This window comes from Ptiloglossa arizonensis, chromosome 10 (genome assembly GCF_051014685.1).
Source record: "Ptiloglossa arizonensis isolate GNS036 chromosome 10, iyPtiAriz1_principal, whole genome shotgun sequence".
In the NCBI taxonomy this organism is placed as follows: Eukaryota; Metazoa; Arthropoda; class Insecta; order Hymenoptera; family Colletidae; genus Ptiloglossa; species Ptiloglossa arizonensis.
In genome coordinates, this window is record NC_135057.1 from 17147136 (window position 1) to 17172733 (window position 25598).

General features: G+C 27.2%; 5 protein-coding genes across 13 annotated transcripts; 2 read left to right on the plus strand and 3 right to left on the minus strand.

Moving 5' to 3' along the window:
* Positions 1 to 45: 45 nt before the first annotated feature.
* LOC143151990 (uncharacterized) lies at positions 46 to 1800 on the minus strand. 2 transcript variants are annotated; one of them, XM_076321579.1, is made up of 3 exons: positions 1723 to 1800; positions 1400 to 1634; positions 46 to 803 (listed from the first exon to the last, which is right to left on the minus strand). In XM_076321579.1, exons 2-3 carry the CDS (start codon positions 1412 to 1414, stop codon positions 294 to 296), a joined length of 525 nt encoding a protein of 174 aa, XP_076177694.1. In that variant the 5' UTR covers positions 1415 to 1634; positions 1723 to 1800; the 3' UTR covers positions 46 to 293. The 2 variants fall into 2 exon arrangements, with proteins under 2 accessions (XP_076177694.1, XP_076177695.1); XM_076321580.1 differs by lacking the exon at positions 1723 to 1800 and having other exon boundaries at positions 48 to 803; positions 887 to 1625.
* On the plus strand, positions 1151 to 7782 carry LOC143151987 (uncharacterized). 3 transcript variants are annotated; one of them, XM_076321569.1, is made up of 10 exons: positions 1151 to 1547; positions 2006 to 2229; positions 2481 to 3030; positions 3111 to 3324; positions 3409 to 3605; positions 3689 to 3793; positions 3890 to 6613; positions 6686 to 6918; positions 7042 to 7297; positions 7368 to 7782. In XM_076321569.1, exons 2-10 carry the CDS (start codon positions 2171 to 2173, stop codon positions 7419 to 7421), a joined length of 4392 nt encoding a protein of 1463 aa, XP_076177684.1. In that variant the 5' UTR covers positions 1151 to 1547; positions 2006 to 2170; the 3' UTR covers positions 7422 to 7782. The 3 variants fall into 3 exon arrangements, with proteins under 3 accessions (XP_076177684.1, XP_076177683.1, XP_076177686.1); XM_076321568.1 differs by having other exon boundaries at positions 1160 to 1547; positions 1932 to 2229; XM_076321571.1 differs by lacking the exon at positions 7368 to 7782 and having other exon boundaries at positions 1160 to 1547; positions 1932 to 2229; positions 7002 to 7136.
* A 342-nt stretch (positions 7783 to 8124) lies between these two features.
* Positions 8125 to 12880, minus strand: Pgm2a (phosphoglucomutase 2). 4 transcript variants are annotated; one of them, XM_076321572.1, is made up of 9 exons: positions 11105 to 11536; positions 10741 to 10997; positions 10190 to 10652; positions 9814 to 10001; positions 9571 to 9748; positions 9271 to 9494; positions 9070 to 9175; positions 8583 to 8809; positions 8125 to 8500 (listed from the first exon to the last, which is right to left on the minus strand). In XM_076321572.1, the coding sequence occupies exons 1-9, from the start codon at positions 11180 to 11182 to the stop codon at positions 8398 to 8400; spliced, it is 1824 nt and encodes a 607-aa protein (XP_076177687.1). In that variant the 5' UTR covers positions 11183 to 11536; the 3' UTR covers positions 8125 to 8397. The 4 variants fall into 4 exon arrangements, with proteins under 4 accessions (XP_076177687.1, XP_076177690.1, XP_076177689.1 ...); XM_076321575.1 differs by lacking the exon at positions 11105 to 11536 and adding an exon at positions 12718 to 12880 and having other exon boundaries at positions 8126 to 8500; XM_076321574.1 differs by having other exon boundaries at positions 8126 to 8500; positions 11350 to 11535.
* LOC143151989 (START domain-containing protein 10) lies at positions 12542 to 15556 on the plus strand. 3 transcript variants are annotated; one of them, XM_076321576.1, is made up of 8 exons: positions 12542 to 12916; positions 13256 to 13417; positions 13601 to 13772; positions 13854 to 14001; positions 14081 to 14233; positions 14314 to 14438; positions 14515 to 14637; positions 14742 to 15556. In XM_076321576.1, exons 2-8 carry the CDS (start codon positions 13398 to 13400, stop codon positions 14829 to 14831), a joined length of 831 nt encoding a protein of 276 aa, XP_076177691.1. In that variant the 5' UTR covers positions 12542 to 12916; positions 13256 to 13397; the 3' UTR covers positions 14832 to 15556. The 3 variants fall into 3 exon arrangements, with proteins under 3 accessions (XP_076177691.1, XP_076177693.1, XP_076177692.1); XM_076321578.1 differs by having other exon boundaries at positions 12543 to 12916; positions 13492 to 13772; XM_076321577.1 differs by having other exon boundaries at positions 12543 to 12916; positions 13561 to 13772.
* A 2291-nt stretch (positions 15557 to 17847) lies between these two features.
* Positions 17848 to 21836, minus strand: Hira (histone cell cycle regulator-like protein). Its single transcript, XM_076321438.1, has 11 exons — positions 21503 to 21836; positions 21360 to 21422; positions 21142 to 21252; positions 20465 to 21063; positions 20104 to 20385; positions 19713 to 19978; positions 19085 to 19628; positions 18823 to 19012; positions 18459 to 18743; positions 18275 to 18369; positions 17848 to 18149 (listed from the first exon to the last, which is right to left on the minus strand). Exons 1-11 carry the CDS (start codon positions 21537 to 21539, stop codon positions 18027 to 18029), a joined length of 2595 nt encoding a protein of 864 aa, XP_076177553.1. The 5' UTR covers positions 21540 to 21836; the 3' UTR covers positions 17848 to 18026.
* Positions 21837 to 25598: the final 3762 nt, after the last annotated feature.

Here is a 25598-nt window from a genome sequence, read left to right on the forward strand (position 1 = left end):
TTATTTAAAAAAGTGATATTCCATCTTCTCGTATAATTTTTAGAATTGCATTATTTTATTTGTATATGCAAATTTTTATTTTATAAATTACATTTTACTGTTTAAAATTTCATATTGTAAATATAACTTACATTTAGTGTTATTCAATCAAATTAACAATTAATTACAATGAAATTATATTAAAGTTCAAGTATAAAATGCTTTTAAATTTGAATAATTGAACTGATGTTTCTATATAAATAAATCATACGGAAACAATTTTTAATAAATAACTCGAAAAAAGTTATGAAGGATTAATACAAGCTTGTTTTTTTCATAATACGCAAAAATTCTTCTTGAGAAATTTCTCCATCGCCATCTTTATCTGCCTCATCAATCATTTCTTGCAGCTCTTCATCTGTAAGATTTTCACCTAATTCTCGAGCAACTCTTTTTAAATTTTTAAAAGTTATTTTTCCTGTATTGTCATCATCAAAAAGACGAAATGCTTTTAAAATTTCTTCCTTGGTATCTTTCTCTAACATTTTTACAGACATCAAGTTCAGAAATTCTTCAAACGATAATGTGCCAAGGCCATTTGGATCAGTATCAGCTATAAGCTTCTTCATTTCTTCTTTTTTTGGTTCAAACCCTAAAGCTCTGATGGCCACTTTAAGTTCTTTAGTAGCAATTTTTCCAGTACCATCTGGATCGAATAAATCAAATGCTTCTTTTATATCATCTTTTTGTTCTGCTGTCAATTCCAATTTTGGTGGACCCCTTTTTTTTACACTAATGACAGCTTGCTTTTTAGAAGTAGAAGCCTGAAATATGATTATTATCTTAGATATACAGTATTTATGCAAATATAAACCTTATTAAAATATATAATGAATGTAATACATACCATGTTTAAAAATAGATTAAAGCTCTTAAAAACAATATATCCTACTTATTAAAAATTTATTTGCAGTGCTAAATATTACTGGATAACTACTTAAAGTATGTGACAATAGATATAACATTATAAATATTTCTTTCGAAGAGAATTTTTGTTTTTTTTATCTCATTTTCAAATCTAAAGTTAATAGCATCAATTTCATGACATACAGAGAAACAATTTAAAAAGACGTCAATTGTTATGTATTTGTAGTTTGATAATTGTGTGTGTTTATGCTCAGTGTAAGAAAGTCATTAAACTTAGAATATCAAAGTTTACGCGTATTTAAACTTATTTTACACATTTGACAACAGAGAACGTAATGAAATTTTAAATAAAAACTATTTATACTATTCATTTTGCTTTCATTATAAATTAAAATATTTAATTTGAAAAAATATTATTGTGGCAACACTGTATTGTAAAAACACGTGTGCAGTAATTACATAAAACGTGCTTGCATTACTGCATAATATTTACTTGCGTTACGATCATAGAGAATGTATGAACCGAGAGTTATAAAGAAACAGGGAGTTCGTTGCCTTACAGGTACGCCGGCTTCTAAAGTCAATGTGTTTATAAACTTAACGATGTTTCTCATCCCTTCTATAGTCATTTGGGCATTCAGGTGAATATACGCTTCACGCTATGTACTTATTTTCGTTATTATTTTATCACGTCAAAATCTTTTTATAGAATAATATAAATATTATACCTAAAAAATATAATACATGAAATAATATTTTCACTCAACATCATTGTTTATTTTTAATTTAAGAGAAATAGTTATAGGTTAATCTTACTATTTAAAGTGTTCAAACATTTAACATTAGTAATTTAATAAATTTAAAACATTAAAAATCAACACTAGTAAAGTGATAAATCTTGGTGTTCCTACGTGTAATGTTCTTTAAATAACCTAAATATGTTCCAACTAAATTATTTCTATATAAATACTTGAAAGTGTTGTTTTCCAATATAAATGTAACAATTGTTTTATTTTACTTTTTAGTCTTGATTGTGTGAAAAAAAAGAAATTTATTTTGGATCTTGAGGAAATAAACTATTCTTCAGTAATATTTACAGAAGATGCAGTTAGAAAGTTGAAGAACCTTGGTACATTTGGTATTATTGAAAAAAGTGTGGAAGACAGAAAAGAGGAAAGTGTCAACCTATAAAAAATTCGAAAATATCAATATATATTTTGTAGTAATTATTCAAATTCTGAAGTAGTTTTGATCAAAAATTTATATGATGGAAAATAGATTATGCTTGAAGAGCACTAATTTAAAAAAGTATGATTGTAAGAGGTAAATAATAAAACCTTTATAATTGTATAATATTTTCTTTAAATTATTGTACTATTAAATGAAATAAATTCTTCAAATATATGCAAAATGTATTTAATCAATTCTTTATTGAATGATTTTTTGTTACAATATTGTTTAGTTTTTAATATTATTAATTCTTCTTTCTTAATAATCTATATAAAATTACAAATTTTAATATTACATTGTATGAATTCTTTAATTTTATACTTTACTATAAATATTTGTTACAGCATATGTAAGGAATTAGTAGAATGTAATATAAAGCATTCCGCAGATGAAAGTAAAATGGATGAAGTAGTTGACAATGATAGTATATTAGATTTTAAAAGTCCAGAATCGAAAATTATTAAACCAAGATTAAGCGAATTTAATAAATTCAATATTGCAAAACAGAAAAGAAAAACAACTCTAAAATTGAAGAACTCAGTCAATCAAAAAGAAATGAAGTTTGAACAACATTCAGAGGAAATAAAAAACTTACAGAAGTTTCAACCCACTATAGAATCATCTTTCTTTAAATCTAAAAATGATTGTGCTAATAAAGCTCCAACTACCAATGCAAAAGTGGCTCTTGTGTGTCCCTTATGTTTTAAAACATTTAAAGATTCAAACTGTCATTTATTGCATATGAAAATGTGTGCAACCAAAAATAACATTTCTACAAGAAAGCTTTTAGATGCTTTAGAGCTTCAAAAGCATCAAGAAGATGAAAGAAAATCTTTAGGTTTACCTGCAGCACCTGTCATACCAGTTAAGAAGAAATCAGTTTCGTCTAGAAACGTATATATTTTTATAGCAAATAATGTATGTGATGCCTTTTATAAAATAATATTTGTAATTCCATATATATTTTTTTATAGAATTTGCACCAAGACTTTGACTTGGAACTTGCTTTAGTATTATCAAAATCTCTTCAAGAAGCAGAAGAGTTAGAAGAAATTAATGACATTAAAAGATTATCTAATGCACCAAATCAGTCTAAATTAAAAACAAGAGAATCAATTAACAACAAATCATTGGAAAATTTTGGATTTGCAATCAGTAAACCTATATCATTTATAAAAAATAAAAAAAGTTTGTGTATATTATAATTGTATATATTTTTATTTTAATAAATAGTTGTAATGTACTGTTTCTAAATAATACACTTTTTATCAGAAAAACACAATAAAATAACTGTTCTTCAAACACGTTCCCAAGAAGAAAGAGATCAAATCTTAACAGAAAGAATTGCAGAAATTCTCATAGGAAATGAATCAGTTACTCAAAAACAGAGAGAAGAAAGTGAATGCAGTCAAAAAATCAAAATGGAAATTGTTTTAAAGAGTCATTTACTTCAAGAACTTTATTGTAAGGTATGAATATTATTTATATTTTACTATTAAATATTTCATAATAATGGAGTAAAATGATATATTTCTTATTATTTTATTTAAAGGATGGAAAATTGTGGGATAAAGCAAGATTAACCCCAAATCAAAGATGCTTTTATGTAACAAATCTTTCAGAATATATAATTCCGCAAGAAAAACAAATAGATGTAGTAAGTAAGATACACATTAAATAAATGAAATACTATAAATTAATCACTTATTTTTTATTGGTAGTATTATTAACTTGATTTAAATTGTACTCATAGGAAGAAGAAAAGGTTATGAAATTTATAAATATGTGCAAAATAGATGATATAAACTTGAATCAGAATAAAATAGAAGTATGCAGAAACAAAAATAAATCGTGTGAAATACCTCAAACAAATTTATGTTTCACTAATCAAAAATATAAAAACTGTGAAGATGAAAAATACATTAATACTCTGGTAATAAATTGGGGAAATGCATTAAACGATAGCTCTGCTAGTGATGTAATATTATTTGTTAATAATGACAAATATATTTGGGCACATAAATTAGTTTTTTATGTGAGATGTTCCAACATACTATTGGATGTCATACCTAATGATACTTCACAATTTATTGCTATTAGAGAAAAAATTTGTTGGCTTGATATATCTTATAATATTGCTTTAGCATTTTTGGAATTTATTTATTGTGGAATCATTAAAAAATATTGGAATATTTTTAAAGATTTGACAAGCTTTTGTTCTTTAAGGAATTTGGCCAGAAAGTATAAAGTGAAAGAATTGTTTTCTTATTTGCAAATAATAGAGGATGAAACTAAACAAATACATGGCACAAAAGATATTGAATGTAAAAAGACACTAATTATGAGAGAAAAAGATAATATGAAATTAAATTTAAATAATTTGAAAGATTTGATTCATGATAGGAAAGCAGATCTCATATTGGGTGAAAATAAAAAATCAAATGAGAAACATTTAGAAGCATATATTGCAAGCAAGTCAGGATCTTCTGAAGTTAAATTAAAGAATGCAGCATCACCTATTCTAAATATAACGACGTCAGTAGTAAGAAATCTTAACACAGAAGAAATACAAGAAAGTACATCCATAGAACGATTACCTCAAGAAGAAGTTGATTGTCTAAGCAAAATAAATATTAACTCTCACTATAATACATCTCCAGAAATGTTTGATGATATAAATCATATAATGCCAAATCACAAAGAGAAATTTATTGATGAAATTGCAGATGTTGAAAAAATGAAGAAGGATGAAAATTTTAGTATCTTCGCATGCAAGAATGTTGAAATGTATATAAATTCACTATCAAATACACCGCATTCTAGTAGGTCAAAAGATAGAAATCTATCTCATTCGAATATAATAAAAGGAAAGAGTAATCTAAGCTTATTTATTGAACAATTTCAAATAGAGAATGCTAAATCAGATTTTGATACAGATTCTGAAGATACAGTCATATCAGTTTCACCTAAACTAAATAGGAATCCATTTAAAATAAAACAACATGATGATTCTAATCGATATTCTATGTCAAATGGAAATGCTTTTGTAGAAAAAACATTGAAGAAAAAGAAAAATGTCTTGATTAATTCTGATTATATTAACAAAAGTTCTAAATTGGATCTAGAGACTACATACAAAGATAGTAATACCAATATGCATTTGAGTTTTGACTCAATGGACAATTTAATGGAATTATTGGAATTTGATGTGGAAATGAAGAAAGATATATGTAGCCCAGAAGAAAAAGTTCATAATGAAGTAACACTTTCTATGTCTAAAGATTTATTAAAACAGAATGTGAATGTTAAAGATTCAAATGACATTGTAAATACAGAAGCATGCATTGGATCAGAATATATCGAAAATCAAAATAATACTTCTCCAGATTTTAATATAGACGAAAATGAAATATCTATGTATACAAGATATAAAAAAAAACATCGAAATAATAGTATAGTAAAGTATCGGGATTTTATAACAAAACATGTACTAAACACTTCAATGAAGAATAATACAGAATACGAATATAAAAGAGAAAATAATATGGATAATGAAGACATTACAGTATTGTCAGATATAGATATAGGCACTGATTTTTTAATAACTGCAGAAAAAAATTATAGCAATCAAATAGAAAAGAAACAATTAACCTTTAATACTGAAAAATCTATGCCAACACCAGAACAAAATGAACAAAATGATAGTTATAAAAATTACTTTCCTGCTAATATCACATCTCCAATCAGTACTCAGAAAAGTATTTTGAAATTTCAAAGAGCAAATAATTCAAGTGAGTTAAGATGTAATAAATCAAAGAGTAATGTAGACATGGATGTAATGGAAAACAATTTGTTAATATCATTAACACAACCAACAACATCTAAATCTGATTCAAGGGAATCTCCTCTATTGATATCTTCTAGTCCAGAATTAGATTTCGATGTTTTAAACGAAAACAAAGTGAATAATAATATTTCAAATTTTAAAGAATCTGATGACAATAGCTATATTTTTGAAAAAGATATTTACTTAGCAAATGTTTACATTAATGATGATGACGATAATAAGAGTACCTCCTTGTCAGTTATTAATGGAATAAACCATTTAACAGAATGTAATTTTTCTTATGTACATGATAAAGAAAAAGAATCATCTGCTGTAATAAATAATGAAAATACTGAATTGTCCATACCTAATAATCAAGAAAGAAGAAAAGAATCAAGAAATAAAGAAAAATCATTAATTGTAAAACAAGGCAATAGAAAATTTCAAAGAAAATCTATGTCAGAGACCAATTTGCACATAAACACAAAAGGTAGTAAGAATAATGTATCAGATTTTTACAATGGTTTAAACCAATCGCAATGCAAGTGTGGTCGTAAAAAACTTTTACGAACAATTACATCGTCTACAATTATTAGAGATAATATAATTCCTTCACCCAATTACAATAATATGAAAACACCCGAACTTCATGTAAGTTAACCAATTATATATAATACAAAGAAATGACAAAGTAAGATTTACAGTTTATCAATTTGATTTTAGGCAGAGTTACATAAATATGGATTGAAAATACAGAAACGAAATAAAGCTGTAAAGTTATTGACATACATTTACAATGAATTACATCCTACAATTGCAACACCGGAAAAAGTAGAATCCGAATTTGCAATTATAAGTAGTGACGAAGAGGGACCACCAATAAAAAAAAGGAGTATCGATACAAGTGATGTTAATGATATTAATGATTATAAATATGAACAAATTTCACAAAATAGGTATATCAAATATATTTCATTTATGTATAAATATTACTATTCAATTATCGTATTTGTTTTTTAATAATTGATTAAAATTGTAGATCTTGAGTGCATTAATATATCAATTTCATATTTCTATAGCACTGTAATTATACAATCGCCAATAATAAATATAATCAATGAAGGAAGACAGTTTGATAAGCTCCAATCCACGACTGCAATTGATAATACGCCAAATATTAAAGATGTGTTTTCCAAATTGATTAAAGTTAACAGAGAATTACATAATAACATTTTAGCATATGAACCATTATGTATTGAATCTTTACATTCCCTGTTGAAGGAAGAAGGGTTTAGATGCAAAATAAATGTTCTTGCAAACTTTTTAGACAAACAAGTAATATTCCTATTTTTAAATAAAATATAACATTTAAAATAATTTAATATAATCATACCATATTTTTCAGTGCATCACATTTTATTTTCAAGAAACAAAATTAAAGAAAAATAAGAAAAAATAGAATTTAACATAAAAAGTAAATTAAATAAAACATACAAATAGATGAGTAAGTTCATATATACATTCATTAACCCCTTCGGCAGAAAACCATTCATAGTAACTGAGTGATACCAAGATTGTAGTGGATGCATTGACAGATCGATTTCTCGATTACATGCACTACTATATGGTATGATCAGTTTATATCAAAAGGATTAAGAAAATAAATTTATTGCAAACATGTTATCAACAAATAATACTTCTATGTTACTAGTCAATTTCTATATTACTAGAGGAATAAATAAAATATAATAATGTAAATTTTCAACTTTATATTAATATTGTTATAATCATTGTCAATGTGTGTTGCTTACTTTTGTACGTTTAAATAAATAACAAAAATGATAGTATTTGTTTAATCAAATTTCTTAACTTATACTTCTCTAAATTCGATTTGGATTTTAAAGTTTATAAATATAAATTTTGTTTTAATAAACATCTTTAATGAACAAACAAATAAAATTCTTAATACAAATTAAGTTATTGTTTTACATATTTAGATTTTTCATACTATATAATAATTATTACTTAATAAGGGAACAAATTACTGAGAATAAATAAATATTGTACTATTTATGTTAACTAGATTGAAAGTGATAAAGAAACATTTATTTTATTTTTCGTTTTGTAAATTATAAATTATGAATTACTTCTATAAAATTTTGCAATTAATTTAAAATACAAAAATATTTTATTAAAATTTCATTTTTGAATCTGCACTTTGTTATATTAATGTTATGAAAAGAATAAAAAAGTATCAAATTTAAATGCATTACATAGAGTCATACACCTCTATTCTAATGTACATTCTATTGTATGTTTCATTAATAAAAATGTTTTCTTGTATTATTATTATTAACGGATTTCTGTTGTAAATTCTCTTTTTAAATAGACAATAATGCATATTTATGCCCAGTTGTTAAAACTAGTAATATTATTTAACTAGTACGAGGTATGAGTCCATTTACTTTGGGTTGCAGAAATTCCACTACAACAGCTGATACCATTTCATCAAGTGTATTCCTTAATATTTGTATATTCCTACAAACGGTATTAAAATTATTTAAAATAATTTAAAAAAATTAAGACTATGTTATTTCTTCAGAAATTTTAAATAACTTACTGTTCCTCAGGGGGTGCACATAATTCACTGTAATATTTAATTTTAGGTTCAGTACCGCTAGTTCTCAATGTTATAACTAAGTCATTCTTAAATGTAAATGTTATCATCTGATTGGATTTTGAAACGGGTAGAACGGCTTTGTTTTCTGGTTTTGTATTATCATATCCAGTTGTTAGATCACGGACCCCTACTATAGAATATTTTCCATCTAGAATGCTTCTTGGATACTGGAAAATATTTCAAAATAAAGTAATAAATAGCAAGTTGGGAATGAGCTATTTAAATTATCTGTTACATTATTTTTTGTCCTTATAGTGAATGTTCTTTAATAATTTTATGTGTTTATATGACAAACATTATGTAATGTCGTTCACTTTTATAATAAAATATATAATTTTAACAGTTGCATTATATAAGACCCAGCAGACAACTTAAAAAAAACATTTATGAGTACTTATGTAGATATAGTTGTATACCCATTTCTTACCGTATTTGGTTTACCAGCATAATTTCTTAATCTTTCAAATATTATTTTAATTGTATCTGATTCATGACAAATCAAATACGAATTTTTAGAAATGTGATGCCCATACCTAGATTAAATATATACATTTCTTTAATTCTATATAAAATTCTGCCAATTTTAATCTAGATAAATCTTTGAAATGTAAACTACAATATAACATACTGTGCATATATTTCATCCAATTTTTCACAAAGAGTAAAACCCATAGTCTCAAGGTAAGCTGATAGTTCTGCTACATGCATCCCAGCACTTATACCATCTTTATCGAGAACATTGGAACCACACATGAAGCCAATAGCTTCTTCATATGCAAAGATAACTTCTTTACCTGCCTTTTTCAATTCTACAGTTCTATTACCCATCCATTTAAAACCTGTTAAAGTTTCCTTTTGAAACATAAAAGACAATTTTATAGTAGAAGAAGCAATAGAAGTAACTATACTTTATTCTAAATATACATACCTCAAAATTAAATCCTTCTTGCTTAGCCATTGATGCCAAAATTTTACTCGATACTGTTGATGCCAACATGTACACATGTGAGAAATCTGTATCAGGATGTTGCACTTGATACATATGCATCATCCACCATCCCAACAGTGCTCCTAACTCATTGCCAGAAAAGATATACCATTCACCACTATGCAAATACATCAATTATATTAAATTTAGTAAATTTATTAACAAAATGCTCAAATTACATACTTTTTCATTTTTGTAGCACAAGCTAATCTATCTGCATCTGGATCATTAGCAATAATAACAGAGGAAGAATTTTCATTTGCTACTTTTATGCTGAGATTTAAAGCACTTTTGCCTTCTTCAGGATTTGGAAATGTAACAGTTGGAAATTCTGGATCAGGTAACTTTTGTTGTTCTACTATTATAAATGGCTGCAATAAATCGTAATCAAATTTATTTTGATTATGTTTATCTTGTTAAAAACTTATTCTTTTTTATGATTTTTATCTACATTTGTGTATGTATCAATCCTATAGTTTTTTATTTTAAATGACAAAAAAAGCATGTAAAACAAATTTATTTTAGTTATTTGTAAAAGCATTAAAAGAGTTGACAATACCTTTAAATTTGCAACATTAAAAGCTGCACTCATATATTCATATCCAACACCATGCATTGGAGTATAAGTAAATTTTAATATTGTATTTCTATTTACTTCAGGATATAAAACGGTTTGCCTCAAATCATGAAAGTAGGATTTCATGATGTCACTCCATGGATCTTTGTATAATGAACTACTGTAGACTTCTGTCACATTCCACGAAGACTCAACTGGTTTAAGATTTTCAAGTATATATTTTTGAATTTTTTTATCTTGTGGTGAAATTATTTGTGCACCATTTTCCCAATAGACTTTGTAGCCATTGTCATCTTTAGGATTATGAGAAGCCGTAATCATTATTCCAGCTGCACATTTGTATTTTAATATACCATATGGTATAAATGGAGTTGGAATGACTTTTGAAAAAAGATACACTTTCACAGATTTTGCTGTAAAAATTGCAGCAGTCAATTCTGCAAACCTATAATAATATTATAAAAACTATACATGATTATGATAATATACAACTGCATATTAATATAAAATACACAACAAATATTATTATTAACCTTTTACTACAATGACGGCCATCATATCCTATTATTACACCTTTTACAGTTAAATTAAGAACAACATCAATCAAATACTTTGATAAACCTTGACCAGTTTGAACTATAACTAAATCATTCATTTGACTATATCCTGGACCCATGCAACCTCTTAGACCAGCTGTGCCAAATTCAAGTCTTTTCAGGAATAAATTGAACAAAACTTTGGTGTTATTGTCACGAACAAGCTTTTTTACTTCGTGTTCTGCATTTGGATCCTGCAAATGTTTCATTTAAAGATGAATCTTATAACCAATATAGTATGTATGAACTTAGGATATAGAATAAAAATTAAATATATTTAAAATATTGCTAATATCAGAACCTTGCTCCACATTAGCCATTCATTAATTTTATTATCCAGTTCGATATTTCCAGTAATAATAGGAATTTTTGTAGCCATACTAAGAACGTTTTTCTTTTTTAAATAATCAATGAATTATAACTCTTTCATTAAAAATATTATGATCTACTCTTCTATTAACTACTTTACTAATACTTTCTTATTATACACACTGCTTACAAATAGTTATAAACAAAGTAATTATTTAAATATACGTTGTCGATTACACTATATATGAATAATTAAAAATGTGTGCATGTGTGCGTGCGTGGTGTACATAATATGTATCAAATTGGCGGGTTAATCAGTTCATCGAGGTGAATTGGCACACTAAATGCATTCGCTTTTACTTCTTGGCAAGCTTCTAGCTGTTGCGCAGCTGAAACGCTACATGCGTTATTACAATAGGGAGTATAGCGACCTTCTTTGTCGGTCTACTAGATGGCCAGAAGAAAATCGTAATCGGTTATTGTTTCTCACTGGCTATTGATCAGTAGTTAATTCGTATTAGAGACCTGAAGGAGGCAACGTGTTGCCACAGAGGTGAGTCTATATAGGGAAGGGGAATCAACCTTTAAAAGTTATTCAGCTATCTTATGTAGAGCCACCGGTAGCTCTGCTTAGTGTTAGCATCAATGAATTTTATGCATTATAAAGTTGTTTTGAAGTTATATATAATTCAAAGCATACTCAAAGTTTGAATTAGTGAACAGTGAACACTCTACATTTACATCTATATAATGCAACCACATTTTTTTTTATCGAATGTACATATGAAAATATGGTATTTTTAAACGATCATAGTAATACCAACAGTTTGTCATAAAATATATTTAATGAAACTTATAATTAGTAAATATATAAGAATTCACTCCTTCTATATTGGTAAACCATCAATTGATGTATCAAAATGCAGGAAACACTTTTACAATCAAATTGTTTTGTTTAATGGGTATTAAAGAATAAGTATAACAATTTATTATTTAATATTTTTAAATATAGATTTTTATATACGATATAATGTACTACGTGTCAAAGATCATAAATTACGACGATAGCTTATAATATAGAAAAGAAGATATACGTTGATTTTTGCCGCCTTTCCCCTGAATTGGTTACCTAGTACCATTTTATTTTCCCTTATTCTTTCAGCTTCACACTTGCCCAACATATTACTTTTTGCACCGTCCTTCAAGTTAATGAACTAAAGAACTGCTTTAATTCTGTAAAGATATTCGTTCACGTGTAGAGAGCATTCTAACGCAAAAAATTCTGATTATTAGTTAATAATCTATTTATAAAGAAAATAGACAAAATAATATTACCATCTATTGGTAAATGGACTAAAATTAATATTATATTACAAGTAGCGCCCTCAGTGGTAAACTGTCAAAGTTTATAACAGAATAGTTCACATTTCCGCAGCTAGATTGTGCCAGAATTATGGAAACTGATTAAAATATTTTAAGATTGAATGAAAAAAAAAATGATGCTATAAATTATAATATAAAATATAAATACTTGTACAATGACAGCTACGCAAAGATAATTTGAATTGTAACTAGAAAAGATACGTTTTATAGATGTCCACTAACCTATCATCGCTGTACCGTACCGGTGACGCAAGTCAATCGGTCCTTTCGGTGAGAATCGATGATAAATTAGATTTCCGTAAATGTCTTAAACAAAATTTTCAATTGTATTCACAAACTGAATACATGATGTGAGTTGTCTCCACCCCTTCATAAGACATACTTTTGTGGCGTAAGCAGTGATGGTTTCAATTTATAAAAGGTATATATGTATGTACGCAGAAAGTGCTTTCAGGTTATTTTGTTTTTATCCTTGAGAAATCATATGTGACCGTGTTTATGCGGGGAGTTTAAATTTTGATTGTTATGTGTATTCTTTTTATTATATGATTATGAACATTTTCGATAGAATCTTTTTCATTAATGAAAGTTCTTCAAGCTTGAAATGTATATTCTTTTAAGTTATTTTTGAATCATTCAGTTATACATAAAATTTCCTGTAATGCTGGCATGTACTTATATGTGGAATTTGTGTTTTATAATTATTGGTGTATTACTTTATTTAGACTGCATCAGTAATTAATACAATATAATTTTTCAGTGCGAACAAACTTTATGAATTATACATTTAGTTATCTCTTAAAAAGTAGAACAATGCTTAAGACTGTCCAAAGATTACTTCGGCATAAGTATAAGGCCTATTATATAGAACTAAATATGTTCAGATATTTTATGAAAGCACTATGAACTCGGTGAATACCAGGTAATTTAATAATTTATTTTCAATAATGATAAATATTATATAAATACAAAGTTGTTAAAGCACTTTTTTTCTAGGTTATCAGTTTTATTAATAAATTCAATGAAAATGTACAAAAATATAATGTTATTGTTTCATTCTTTTAGACAGCTCATTTGAAAATTAATTATGTTGATTGCTTCATAGACAATATTCTTATAAAATGGATATTGGAATTGTTAAAATTGCTGAAGACAAAGATTTCGAGAAGTTGAAACAGTTGTATGATAATAATAACGATTGGAAATTGGATTACAATAAACCTGATTTGTCTGTTTGGACAAAGTCTGTACCAGGAATTAGTTTTAGAATGGTGAAAGTGTGTATTCTTTTCGGTCATAATTAAATTTTAATTATTTTTTTTTTATAAGTATATAATACCGTTTAAAATGTTCTATAGATTAGAACTCGATTTCCCGATGTCCTGCCAGAAACTTTATATGATGTATTACATGATCCCGAATATAGGAAAGTTTGGGATACACATATGATTCAAGCTAAAGACATAGGCTTTTTTAATCCAAACAATGATATTGGTTATTATTCTAGTAAGTATTTATTATTAATGTTGGAAACATGTATAAACAGATGGAAATTATTTAAATAATAATTAAATATGTCAACTAGTGGCCTGTCCATCCCCATTGAAAAACAGAGATTTTGTTCTGCAAAGATCATGGCTTGATACTGGTGTAGAACAGTTGATACTAAATCATTCTGTTTTTCATAAAGACTATCCACCAAGAAAGCAATTTGTGCGAGCAACATCTTATCTTACAGGTAAAATTTGAAAATCAAGATAAAGTTATCAAGTGTCCAATCATTTTACGTTAGTTTACTATTAAAGTACTTAATTTAAGGATATATTGTAAGACCATCACGAAATGGCGATGGTTCCGAACTGGGTTATGTGTCCCATACTGATCCACATGGAAAGTTACCAGTTTGGCTAGTAAATAAAGTTACACAAATATTTGCTCCCAGAGTATGTTCTTCTATACCAGTTATAAGTAAAAATTTAATTTAAATTGCATATTCATTATTATGTATTTTTTTTATAGATGGTTAAAAAATTACATAAAGCTTCAGTAGCTTATCCTAACTGGAAATTACTAAATAATCCAAATTATAAACCATGGCATTTTCCCGAACAAATTGCTGCTCCTCGAATACGGATAGAAGATGTAAGTACCTGCTTGTCCAGTTTCAAATTTTATAAGAAAACAATGTTTTACAAACATGTAACAATTTTAATTTATAATTATGATGAGCTAATCAATTTTTATAGTGTGTAAAATCTGCAGAAGAAAGAAATTCAAAGAATCATTATGTTGATGAATCAGAATTGAAAGAGTCTACTACAATGGACAGTGATTAGCTTTCCTTCAATAAGAAGGTACAATTGTACATTGCTGGGATTAGAAAAGAATAGTTCTAGCTATTAAATGCAATATTATAATATTGCAGAATGTCAAAAAATCTTTATAAGATTCAATTGATGCGTGATATGTGCGTGCACGCATTTACACGTACCTAATTAAATTACTTTAATTATGTTAGTAATAAAAGTATCACGTTTATTGCTATAGTGATGCTTACTGCAATGAATGACAGTAAAGGTAACAATATACTGTGGCCTGTATCGCATTAAATACTAGTCATGGCTTGTTATTGAATTGAAGAAGTTGTATGTGTTGTTGAAAACGTAATTTATTATAGTATTTATATGCTACAACTTCAGATATATAACGCACAATATGTAGGTTGTAATCTTAAATTTGTGTTTATGGGCATTTATTTAAGCGAGTGTATAAGTATTAAACAAGTAAACTGGTCACTAAAGGTACAAAACTTATGTATTATCTTCATTGAGCATTAGTTGAAGCTATTACATTATGTTTTAGTGCATAAACACTGATTATAATGTTGTGGTATAAAAAAATGTGATTTTAGTAATATTAGGGAAATTTCGAATGAATACAGAAATCAACATACAGACAAATATGGATAGAATTTTTGTGACAATTTTAAATAAAATTATAGTTCTTAATACTGTTATTTATTAGATTTGAAAAAATCAAAATTTGTAATATACAATTAATAATCTACTTTTTTTTATATAAATACTATTTAGCTGCTTCATATTAAAAACAGTAACTTCTTGTTCCACAAAATATTTAAACTCTTATCCATTGATTGCAATATATTAACTAGTTTGTTCAGACAATAGTTACAGATAAAGTGAACAGATTTTTCAATTAATATAAACTCTTTTAATTTTGCAACAGTAGTTCCTGTATTTAGAATTTTTTACATTTTTTAGAAAAAATGATGGTATAGAGTATTTATTAAGTATTCTGCCTAGATTAATACAATTACATATCTTGTTTACACAAATTTGACTGATGCATTCAACACTTATCATAGAATACAAATTTATAATTTTTCTATATTTAACACAATTCTCTTAAATACATATGAATTATTAAATTTGTATAATTTACTGTGAAATGTTCAAAGTATGTATAAATATTTTATATATTAAATATTTAATTAAAAGTTAAACTTTTATAAATTGTGTGACAAACATTTAAAGAAAGTATACATAATTAATAAAGATAAATTTTCATTTTTCATGTGTGAATAGTACATAACATTTTAAACTAATTTATAATTATTATGTATAATTTAAAATGATTTTGTGCACTCATCATTTGTTATATATTTAATCAGTCGGGAAGTTTATACTAGGTCAATAATTGCATCAGGATGCAATATTCTTCATAGACAGGTACAAATTCTTCACAACAATTCATCATATTTCCAGTACAACTCAGAAATAAATTCGTACTTCCTAAATTACAGTGTCAATTGAAAGACAAATAAATAGTTTAAAATTTCGCTACATACCTGTGCACTTGTAATTAAAAATTTAATATTATGTACTAGGTTGTTCAATAAATTTTGTTGTTTGATAAAATTTATTGATCAACCTATTATATGCTCACACACTGTAGAATGCAGTTATTAACTCAAAATGTTATTGCCATCGTTATATTTAATAATGTTTTAATTAGTGAAATCTTTTTTAAATCTTTAGTAAATTACTATTACATTTGTATCAAATTTATTGTAATATTTTATCCTTATCATATACATTCTTTTTATTCTGAAATAATTAATATTTTTATATTTATAAATTTATATTTTTATGGCATGTATTGTTTTCTAATCAACATCTAGTTCTTGTACATGTTTAGCATATTAAAGTATTATATCTAAATATATTATTTTATGGTATACATATTATTACATGTAAACAATCAAATTTCATATAATTTTATTTGCAGTGTGTTAAGTTCTAATTAATATAATTCAATATCGATGCAGGTATGTTATTTTAAATCCAAATTTTAATTAAAAATTTAGACATTGTTTTATGTGTTTTTTTTTCATATACATACAACCAGTAATTTATTAACAATGTAAAATGTTAACAATGTAAATTTATTAACAATTTTTATAAATTATACAACTATTCTTCAATAATAGCTGTTTCATTTGTTGTATTTCATAGATTTTATTTATTGACTTTACGATTGAAATATTTATAATGTAGTCAATTACAAACTTATTTTAAATTTTATTCTTAGAGCTAAGTCAGATAAATGAAACATAAATTTTTTGGTCTATGCTTCCATTTCAAAATAAATTTTATGAAATACATCAAACTAATGATGCACTACACTAGATGACGTTAAAAATATGTATTCTTAACTGTAAAATTCTAATTATGAGCTTTAATGATATTTGCTTTGTCATACTATATTTTCTGAAACTGTATGTATTGTACTAATATACACCTTTTCTTAGAATTGATAAATACAATTATAATACAAGTTTTGAAAATACCTCAATGTTGATGCTGAAGTTGCAGTATATTATATTTTATCAGTATTTGTGATAATACCACATCTGCTACTGTTGCATTGCAGGTATACTCTGAATTTATTCTGTTCATAAAGTAGTGTTCGAAAGTGACATAAAATTGTAAACATTTTTAAAGATTTAATCCGTTTTGTATTTCCCCTTCTATCCCTTATTTTATTTATAAAACATTCATTTTTACTCGTTATCTTTGTTAAACTTATAAAAGTGTAAAAATCTTAAAATAGAATTGATTAAGGTCCAAAACTATACAATTCCAAAATAATTTTTTAATATAAAATGTTATTTTTATTTTATACTTATTTTAATTACCATGTGGTATATGATATAAAAAAAAACTCTACAAGCCTTTTGTTACATAAAGATTACGTTTTAAAAATATACAAAAAATACAGAGTGATTCTAAAATAATGTCAAAATATTTTCAGATTTTTTTTAACTTAAAATGAAAAAGACGAGTTCTATTTTACCCGTAAATAGTGTATAAATCTATGTTGACTATAATTATATTGTTTGTCAAAGTACAAAATTTACCTAAAAATTTGTCGACGTTATTTTAGAATTACTATGTATAATTACAATACGAACTCTATATATATTAGATTTACACTTCAATCAATCTCTTTTAGATAGTTTGATTCTTCAATGTTGTTAATTGTTCTGTATATTCAAGGTACAATCTTTGCCAACGAAGGTGCCCACCAACAACAGATAATACATCTTCCAAAAGTTTATGTTTTTCAATCCCCTGTGCAAATAAAATATTAGTATTGGTTATTACAGTAAATGTACTATTATAGGAATTTCTGATATATCTTAAATCAAATCTTAATTAAATGGAAAATAAAAAACAGAAAGTATTAAAAGCAATACCAGTATTAAAGGATCCCAGATACTTTTAGAAGCTGATGTGTGACTTGGTCCCAAAAGTTCGTCTAAGATTAACCTTAATCGTTTTTCTAGTCCATCTAAAATCATGCTAGTTTGTAAAATATAGTAAATAAATTAAAAAATTAAAGAGTTCATTGTATAAAGTGCATGAAAAATACATGCACACCTTGAGTTAACAAGAATGATACTAAGGCTATGAGCCAATGTACATATTCTTGAGCACTTCCAAGAGCTTTAGAAGCGAGCAATTGTTGTTCCAAGTAAGATACCACACTTGGAGCACTATGAGGTAATCTTGGATTAGGTAAAGTATTTCCAGCCGTTCTAAGTAATCCCTCTTGTAAAGAAGAAAGGGGACCTCTGGGAACTCTACTTCCAGATGTACTTGATGCATTGAATGATGCCCAACGCCATACTGGATCTTGACTGTCACCAATTAATAGCCATGTACCTGAACATGTTATCATACTTTTTGATATGTTCACTAAAATAAATGTATATGTTTACTAAAATTTATTCAATTACTATACCCATTTCTTTATGGTATATATATGCTCTGGCATTAGTAAAAGCCAAGTGTGGCATTCCATTGTATAAAGTGCAAGACAATAATGAGGTGCCAGGTACTGCTAAATGTGCAGCAGAAGTAGAAACTATCATTCTACAAGAATATCCTATTTCCCAAACACGTACGGCCCCATAGCTCGAAATAACCATTACCTAAAATATTAATAATTTTTAAATAATGATTATTATTTTTATGATATTTTTTAAATAAAGAAATAGTAGTACCGCATTTCCAACTGCATGCACTTTTGCAAGTGGTGCAGGTGGGGCTAAAGGAGGTGCTGGTCGACATCCTTTCGCAGGATGAAATGTGTGAAGGCTTCCATCCTCCAAGCCAATTGCTATCACTGCTGGTGATGCTGCTAATGCTACTGCACTGTATCCCAAATACAGATCCCAAGTTGGTTCAGAATCCGTACCTTTAAATACTTGCAAATGAGCTAAACCTTGACTATTAGTCACAGTTACCGCATAGTGACCAGCTTGCTGAGATAATGAACTGGACGGTTTTAATGGAGGAAGTAATATTTGATTTATATTTCTTTCAGATGTAATTTTTGGTTTCTTATTAAGTGAAGTATGATGTGATTTTGGTGTAGCTTGTTCACGACGTTTCAAGGTAAGTGTGGATGGTGGTGTATTTGTATTAGTTAAATTTACAGAAGTGGTAACGTTAGGTGCCACAACGTCATTTCGTTTTTCTATAACAATTGAACTTTTAACCTGACTTGTGAATGTTGGTGTTCCCAATCTACCACTCGGCAAGTCCCTAAAAATAGATGAATACAATTAATTTAACATTAAGAATATGTAGAAATTGTTTTATCTTTATAAATAATGCAGTCTAACTCACATTGTATCTGAAGGAGGTGGGATAAACATTGGCGTTATCCGCCTTTTGCCATCCGATGTCCTTGTTTCAATTTGTTTATTAATAGGACCCTTAGCAGGAGTAGTTGAAGTAGTTGTAGGTGGATATATTGAATTTGTACTTGTTGTTATTTGAGTTGTTTGAGTTGATGGTGCTGATGTTTTTAAATTAAGAAGTTCAGGTGCTTCCATTACAGTACAACCACCTTGAACTAGAGATTTACCATACAAACGTTCATGAAGACTACTCTATGGTAAAAAAAAGTAAATTAATTAAATAATTATTAGATAGATGTAAACTGTGAATATAAACTATTTAAACATAAATGGTAAATATTTAATTATTCTAAGCCATTTTCACACAGGACACTTACTTGTTCAGCAGGATCTAATGGTTGACCTAATTCCTGTTGTGTAAATTCAATAATTACAACAGATCCATCCCAAGAACAAGCTGCTAGACGCAAACCACATGGTGACCAACTGGCATCTAAGACTGAGTATGTGAACAATTCATGTATTACTACCAGAGGCCTTTTTAGCGATGTTAACCATACAGAAAGAGAACGATCACGAGAACCTATAGCAACACAGCAATATTGTTGCGGTTTAGAAGAACCCGGTTGCTTCTTTTGTAAAATATTACCATTAAATCTCTGCAATAAATAATAGAAAAATAACTAATAAATTAGGTATTAAACTTTAAATGTATAAATCATAATATCTTTTACGCACCACACACGTAACAGCTTTTCGATGTCCAACAAAATCTTTATCTTGGTTCCATCCATCTCTTTCAATTATATGTGCAGTTGGACCTCCACCATTCATTGCATGAGCTGATACCAGATACTGACCATCAGGACTCCAAGATAGTCTTAAAACGTGGGTGGTTCCTCCACATTCATCGAATGGTTCTGATATCAATGCTGCTTCTGTCCAATCTGTAGTGCGCCATACACGTAATGTTTTATCATCAGATTGTGAAGCTAAATATTTTCCTACTGGATCCCAAGTAATTCCTTTCACAAATCCTGTATGACCTTTTAATACGGCTACAATAGCTGGAAATTTTGAAGCATCCCATACAATTACACTATTATCCACTGATGCAGAAGCTAACCATAGGCTATGCGGTGCCCATGCAAGATCAAGAACATCAGCCTCATGTGAACGTAATGTAGCTATACAACGCCATGTCTCAACACTAGATTTTCCACCAAATATGGAACTACCACCTGATCCACCAGACAACCTCCAAATCATAATTAGTTTATCTACACCACCCGATGCTAATAACCCATTATTACTCCATCTGACACAATTGACACATGCTATAGAAATAATGAATTGATTAGTACCACATATTAGATGCTTCAAGGAGGTATATTTAATGTATCACATGTTCATACCAAGATGATTATCCAATTGACATAACATTTTTGGAATATTTTCATCTAATTCTGTAATTTCGTTAATTACAGGTTCCATATTCCATATGACAACCCTTCCAGAATCTCCACCTATCATTAAAAGAGCAGAATTTATGTGTAAAAGTAGAAAGTAGAAAAAATATAATCAAAATACTTTCTTGTAATAAGTATTAAATGTAAATGAAAAACATTAATACCTTGACCACCAGTTGCAAATCTTTTCCCATCTGGATGTATATCCACAGAAAATATTGAATAACCTAAAGAATAATACAACTATACGTATTTTAGTTATAAAAATCGAAGAAAATTATACTAATATAAAAGATTTTACACAAACCATCATGTGTAACCCAATTTGGCTTCACTAGCTTCATATTTTTCTACTTGGTACAACTTCGTCAATATAATTGTTACATAGCCCTCCTTAATCCATAGTTCATTTTAAGTACATCAAAATTTAAAAAGAGTTCTCATTTACGTAAATATGACACTTTGTAAATAGTATAACCTTAAATCGAAATACAAACATAACTCCACTGCCGGTAATACATTTAGACTGATTTCTATGATTGCATTAAATTTAGTATATTGCAGAACACATCCACGATTAAATAATTATATTTTTTACATCCAATCGGATATCATTTGTATGCTTGTCAAGAAAAAGACGAGTCTTGGTTGGTTCCGATGCTGATAATATTTCCTGTAGATAGAAAGAATCGGTGTTCCTCGGATTACGTATGTACTAGACTTAAATATTATTTATCATAAGATAAGTGAATGTAAACAGATTGTCAAGGGATTGAAATCTCATTGGTTGATTGTACAAACATTGATCTAGCTAAGAGTATATCATAGATATCATAGGTCAATGAAATTTTATAATATTTATACATACAGAAATAGTCTCTTGCTGACTACATCACAAATTTTTCTTCTCAAATTTGTAGGTATATATATGATCTAATTTTACCATATTTTTAAAAATAACTAAAAACTTCCTAGCATATGTATTAGATTTGTACTGATCTGATCTAATCTTAAAAAAAAAATGCAATGGATTGAATTTCGCTAAAACAAATTTGCTTAAAAATTACTTTAATGACCACTTTGATTCTACTTTGAAAACTTGTATAATCGACCAATAGTTTTCGTAGTCTTAGAAAGACTGAAAATTACATGTGACTGGCATTCAAAAATCTATAGGGACTAACTCTTTATCAATGTTTAATGGATTACGATATGAATGATCAAAATGATTAAATTGTCTCTTTGCTCATTTCTAACGCCACTAAATAAGTCGGTCTTCACTTGGATCTATATCCGATGGGGATAAATTTAAAGCTGATTGATCTAGGTGATCTTATGGTCCTTTATAACTAATAAATATTTTCATACTTAATTAACAATATAAAACACAATATAATCAGTATAAACGTAATTAACTTTCTTCAGTTTTTACATCAAATTATCGCGCGCAAATATATCTACGCATGTGCATTCAGCAACATTCAACAAATGTTTTAGTCTGCGATAAATAATGACCATCTAGTTGGATGTACTTTAAACGAATTAATATTTTATATAAATTTCAATTCCAAACAAATGAAACATTTGGAATAATTAACATTTAGAAATTTTATTCCATTATTGTTGGTTAGATTTTCAATGTATTGTCACAGATCTACTACTTTTAACAATAAAATATTTTTTTCTCCATAAATCTTTTGTGCTTATGTCTTCAGTTCATAAATGTAATATAAATATAAATTCATGAGAATATTTCAGCAATGTAACATGTTTACAGATAAGAATTGCAAATTGCAAGAATTTAAATTTCAGTAACACATAAAGTAAGGTTGTGAAAATTGAAAATGATGCAACATCCACAAATAAGATAAAAATTCATTTTTATAAAAAAATTACTAACTATACATAATGATCTCATCGAAGATACAAAACATTATTATAGTGGCATTTTTTATTTTATTAGTAAGTATTATTAAACTCTTTACATATTTTTGTCGTTATAATGAATAACTAGTAGAACTCTTAACTTATACATCCATTCATTCAAACACGCGTGACAGACCATTCCATAACTATGTACTCAGTACTCACAACTATGTCACATGATCCCTAACAACTTATAAGATTAATGCCATCACTCAACAGTTTACAAAATCTATTTGTTAACTCCTCTCCAAGTCAAATGAAATTTCAAGGAGAGTGAGAAACCTTCTTTACATCAATCTCCTTTTGAAAATTCACATAAAACTGTGTTGATGTATTGTAAACATAAGTATTAAAGTATTTCTATTCACTGTGCATCAATCACGAAGTAAATTGCAATATCTGTTAAAATATCTTGTCTATTTAAAGAAATCTTATTACAGAATTTAAAAGTAGATGTAGTTTCTGGTATTCACTTTCAGATCTAAATTTGAATGTAATTTTTTTTATATGGAAAAGGTACACAATATTGTCACCTCTTATATATGTGTATTCCTGTTTTCAATATTGTTTGTCAATTTTTATTAGTTTCAATAGTAATTTGAAAAAAAATCTGTTCCTTTTGTTTGCTTTCTCAGAAAACACGTTTCAGTCGGTCAAAGATCGGTTCTATAACAAAAAAGATACACACATCATATCAGTTTTGTATCTTAGCTGTACTTATTTACGTCCAAAATCACTTATACTGTAAAAACTTCTTGCTAAATTTAGGACTCTCTTATAACAAACGAACAGCTTATAAAACATTTAGTTGCAGCTTTATTTTAGATACGATTATTACTTCGATATCTTATGACTTTTAAGCACTTTCCTCATTACAAGTAGTCTTATCACATACGACTATGTATGACTAAATACATTTTGTAACTTATTACATCTATGCATACAAATAATTTTTTGCGATAAATGTTTACAAAGTATACCACAAATCGTTTGAAAAATGCCGTCAAATTTTTGTTTGTTTGCAATACCGGTTGCAAATAAATACAGCCTACTAGTAAAGAACAACGAAATCAAGTTACATTGATTCTTTCATTTTTTTCGATCTTCTTGTTGCAGTCATAGCGGCCTAGCTTGAGACCCGAGTCGCATAGTATCAAATGTAATGGCTTCAGGGTTCCAAGCAGAGCTACTTCAATTCATTTGTATGATACAAATCGTTGACATTTCATTAAAATGCAGTAACGGTACACACATCTGTTACATTCCCGTTGTGACATCAGTTTCTATTTTTATTCACTTCGAAGAAAAGTGCGATATCGGCAGTAAATATTTTGATACTGATACTTAATGTTATTTTCAAACAAAGAATTTTGTTATACAATAGAAGTTTTAAAACGGGAATTGTAAGAAACAATTCTCAATTCACGAATAGAGCCAAGCATTTTTTACATTTTTTTTTATGTCACATTTTCACACAGCTTGTTTTTTATGAAATTTATTATAGTGTCTATTGAGTAATTACTACCTTCACAGTTTTTCTATAGATCATGTACCAATGTTAAACATGTATTAAATTGTATTACCATGCGTCAAGATTATTTGTGATTCATAAGTTAAAGCACCTATAGCATTTATTGTAATGGAGGCAAGCTCGAACGATAAGAAAATTTTCTTTTCTTTGAAGTTTAAATTTGAATATTCATTAAATTCATGAATTGTTGTACAAAATATGATTAGATAAGTGTAACAGAAAAGTGAATAACATAATAAAATGAAATCAATTAACTTTAATTTTAGAAAGTTAAAGTATCAGTTACATGTTGAACTCCATTTGATATAATAGTATTCTTCACATTGTAAAAAGGGCACAACACTAATGGAAAATATTTTGTTGACCTATTTGTGTCATCTATTCAGTCAAATGTAAAGATCACTTGATACTTTTATATCCTACTTAGAAACCTGGCAGCAATGTTTTTTCTTTATATTAAATTTGATTAAAGAAATATTTTATAAAGTTGAAAAAATAAACATAAAAGAAACAAAAATTTTCTGTAAATCAACATAAATACTAACAACTTTCTCTCTTCATTGGGTATAATATTTAAAATATGTGTAAAATACTTCAATTACTAAAATATTTGTTTCTTCCATTTAACTATATTTGTTATGTATAAAGAAAATGTAGACTGTTTTTTTTACTTTAAACATATTTCTGATTGATCAATAGGTATATAGGAATTACTAGAGAAGTGAAACCTAAACAAATGCTATGTGTGACATTTCGTTTAATTTACAAAATTCCTTTGGATTCCTCTATATATTTCTATATATCTATATATAGTAATAATAATAGCAATATCATACAACTTTATGCAGATAAAAACCCACATATACGAGTAACATCATCTAAAGCTGCTGAAACAATACTACTTTATGTATAATATGTACTAAACATTTTAATTCGAATTTAATTT

Coding starts and splice junctions, on each gene's coding strand:
- LOC143151987 (XM_076321569.1), top strand. CDS start 2,171: ATGATGGAAAATAGATTATGCTTGAAGAGCACTAATTTAAAAAAGTAT. Junction 3,325..3,408: donor ATTTATAAAAAATAAAAAAA/GTTTGTGTATAT, acceptor ACTTTTTATCAG/AAAAACACAATAAAATAACT. Junction 6,614..6,685: donor TGAAAACACCCGAACTTCAT/GTAAGTTAACCA, acceptor ATTTGATTTTAG/GCAGAGTTACATAAATATGG.
- Hira (XM_076321438.1), bottom strand. CDS start 21,539: ATGAAGCTAGTGAAGCCAAATTGGGTTACACATGATG. Junction 21,253..21,359: donor ATTTGCAACTGGTGGTCAAG/GTATTAATGTTT, acceptor TTTTAATGATAG/GTGGAGATTCTGGAAGGGTT. Junction 19,979..20,103: donor CATTAGATCCTGCTGAACAA/GTAAGTGTCCTG, acceptor TTTTTACCATAG/AGTAGTCTTCATGAACGTTT.
- Pgm2a (XM_076321572.1), bottom strand. CDS start 11,182: ATGGCTACAAAAATTCCTATTATTACTGGAAATATCGAACTGGATAAT. Junction 10,002..10,189: donor TTAATGTTGCAAATTTAAAG/GTATTGTCAACT, acceptor GATTTATTGCAG/CCATTTATAATAGTAGAACA. Junction 9,495..9,570: donor AAGAAGGATTTAATTTTGAG/GTATGTATATTT, acceptor ATGTTTCAAAAG/GAAACTTTAACAGGTTTTAA.
- LOC143151989 (XM_076321576.1), top strand. CDS start 13,398: ATGAACTCGGTGAATACCAG. Junction 13,773..13,853: donor TTAGTTTTAGAATGGTGAAA/GTGTGTATTCTT, acceptor AATGTTCTATAG/ATTAGAACTCGATTTCCCGA. Junction 14,234..14,313: donor AGCAACATCTTATCTTACAG/GTAAAATTTGAA, acceptor ACTTAATTTAAG/GATATATTGTAAGACCATCA.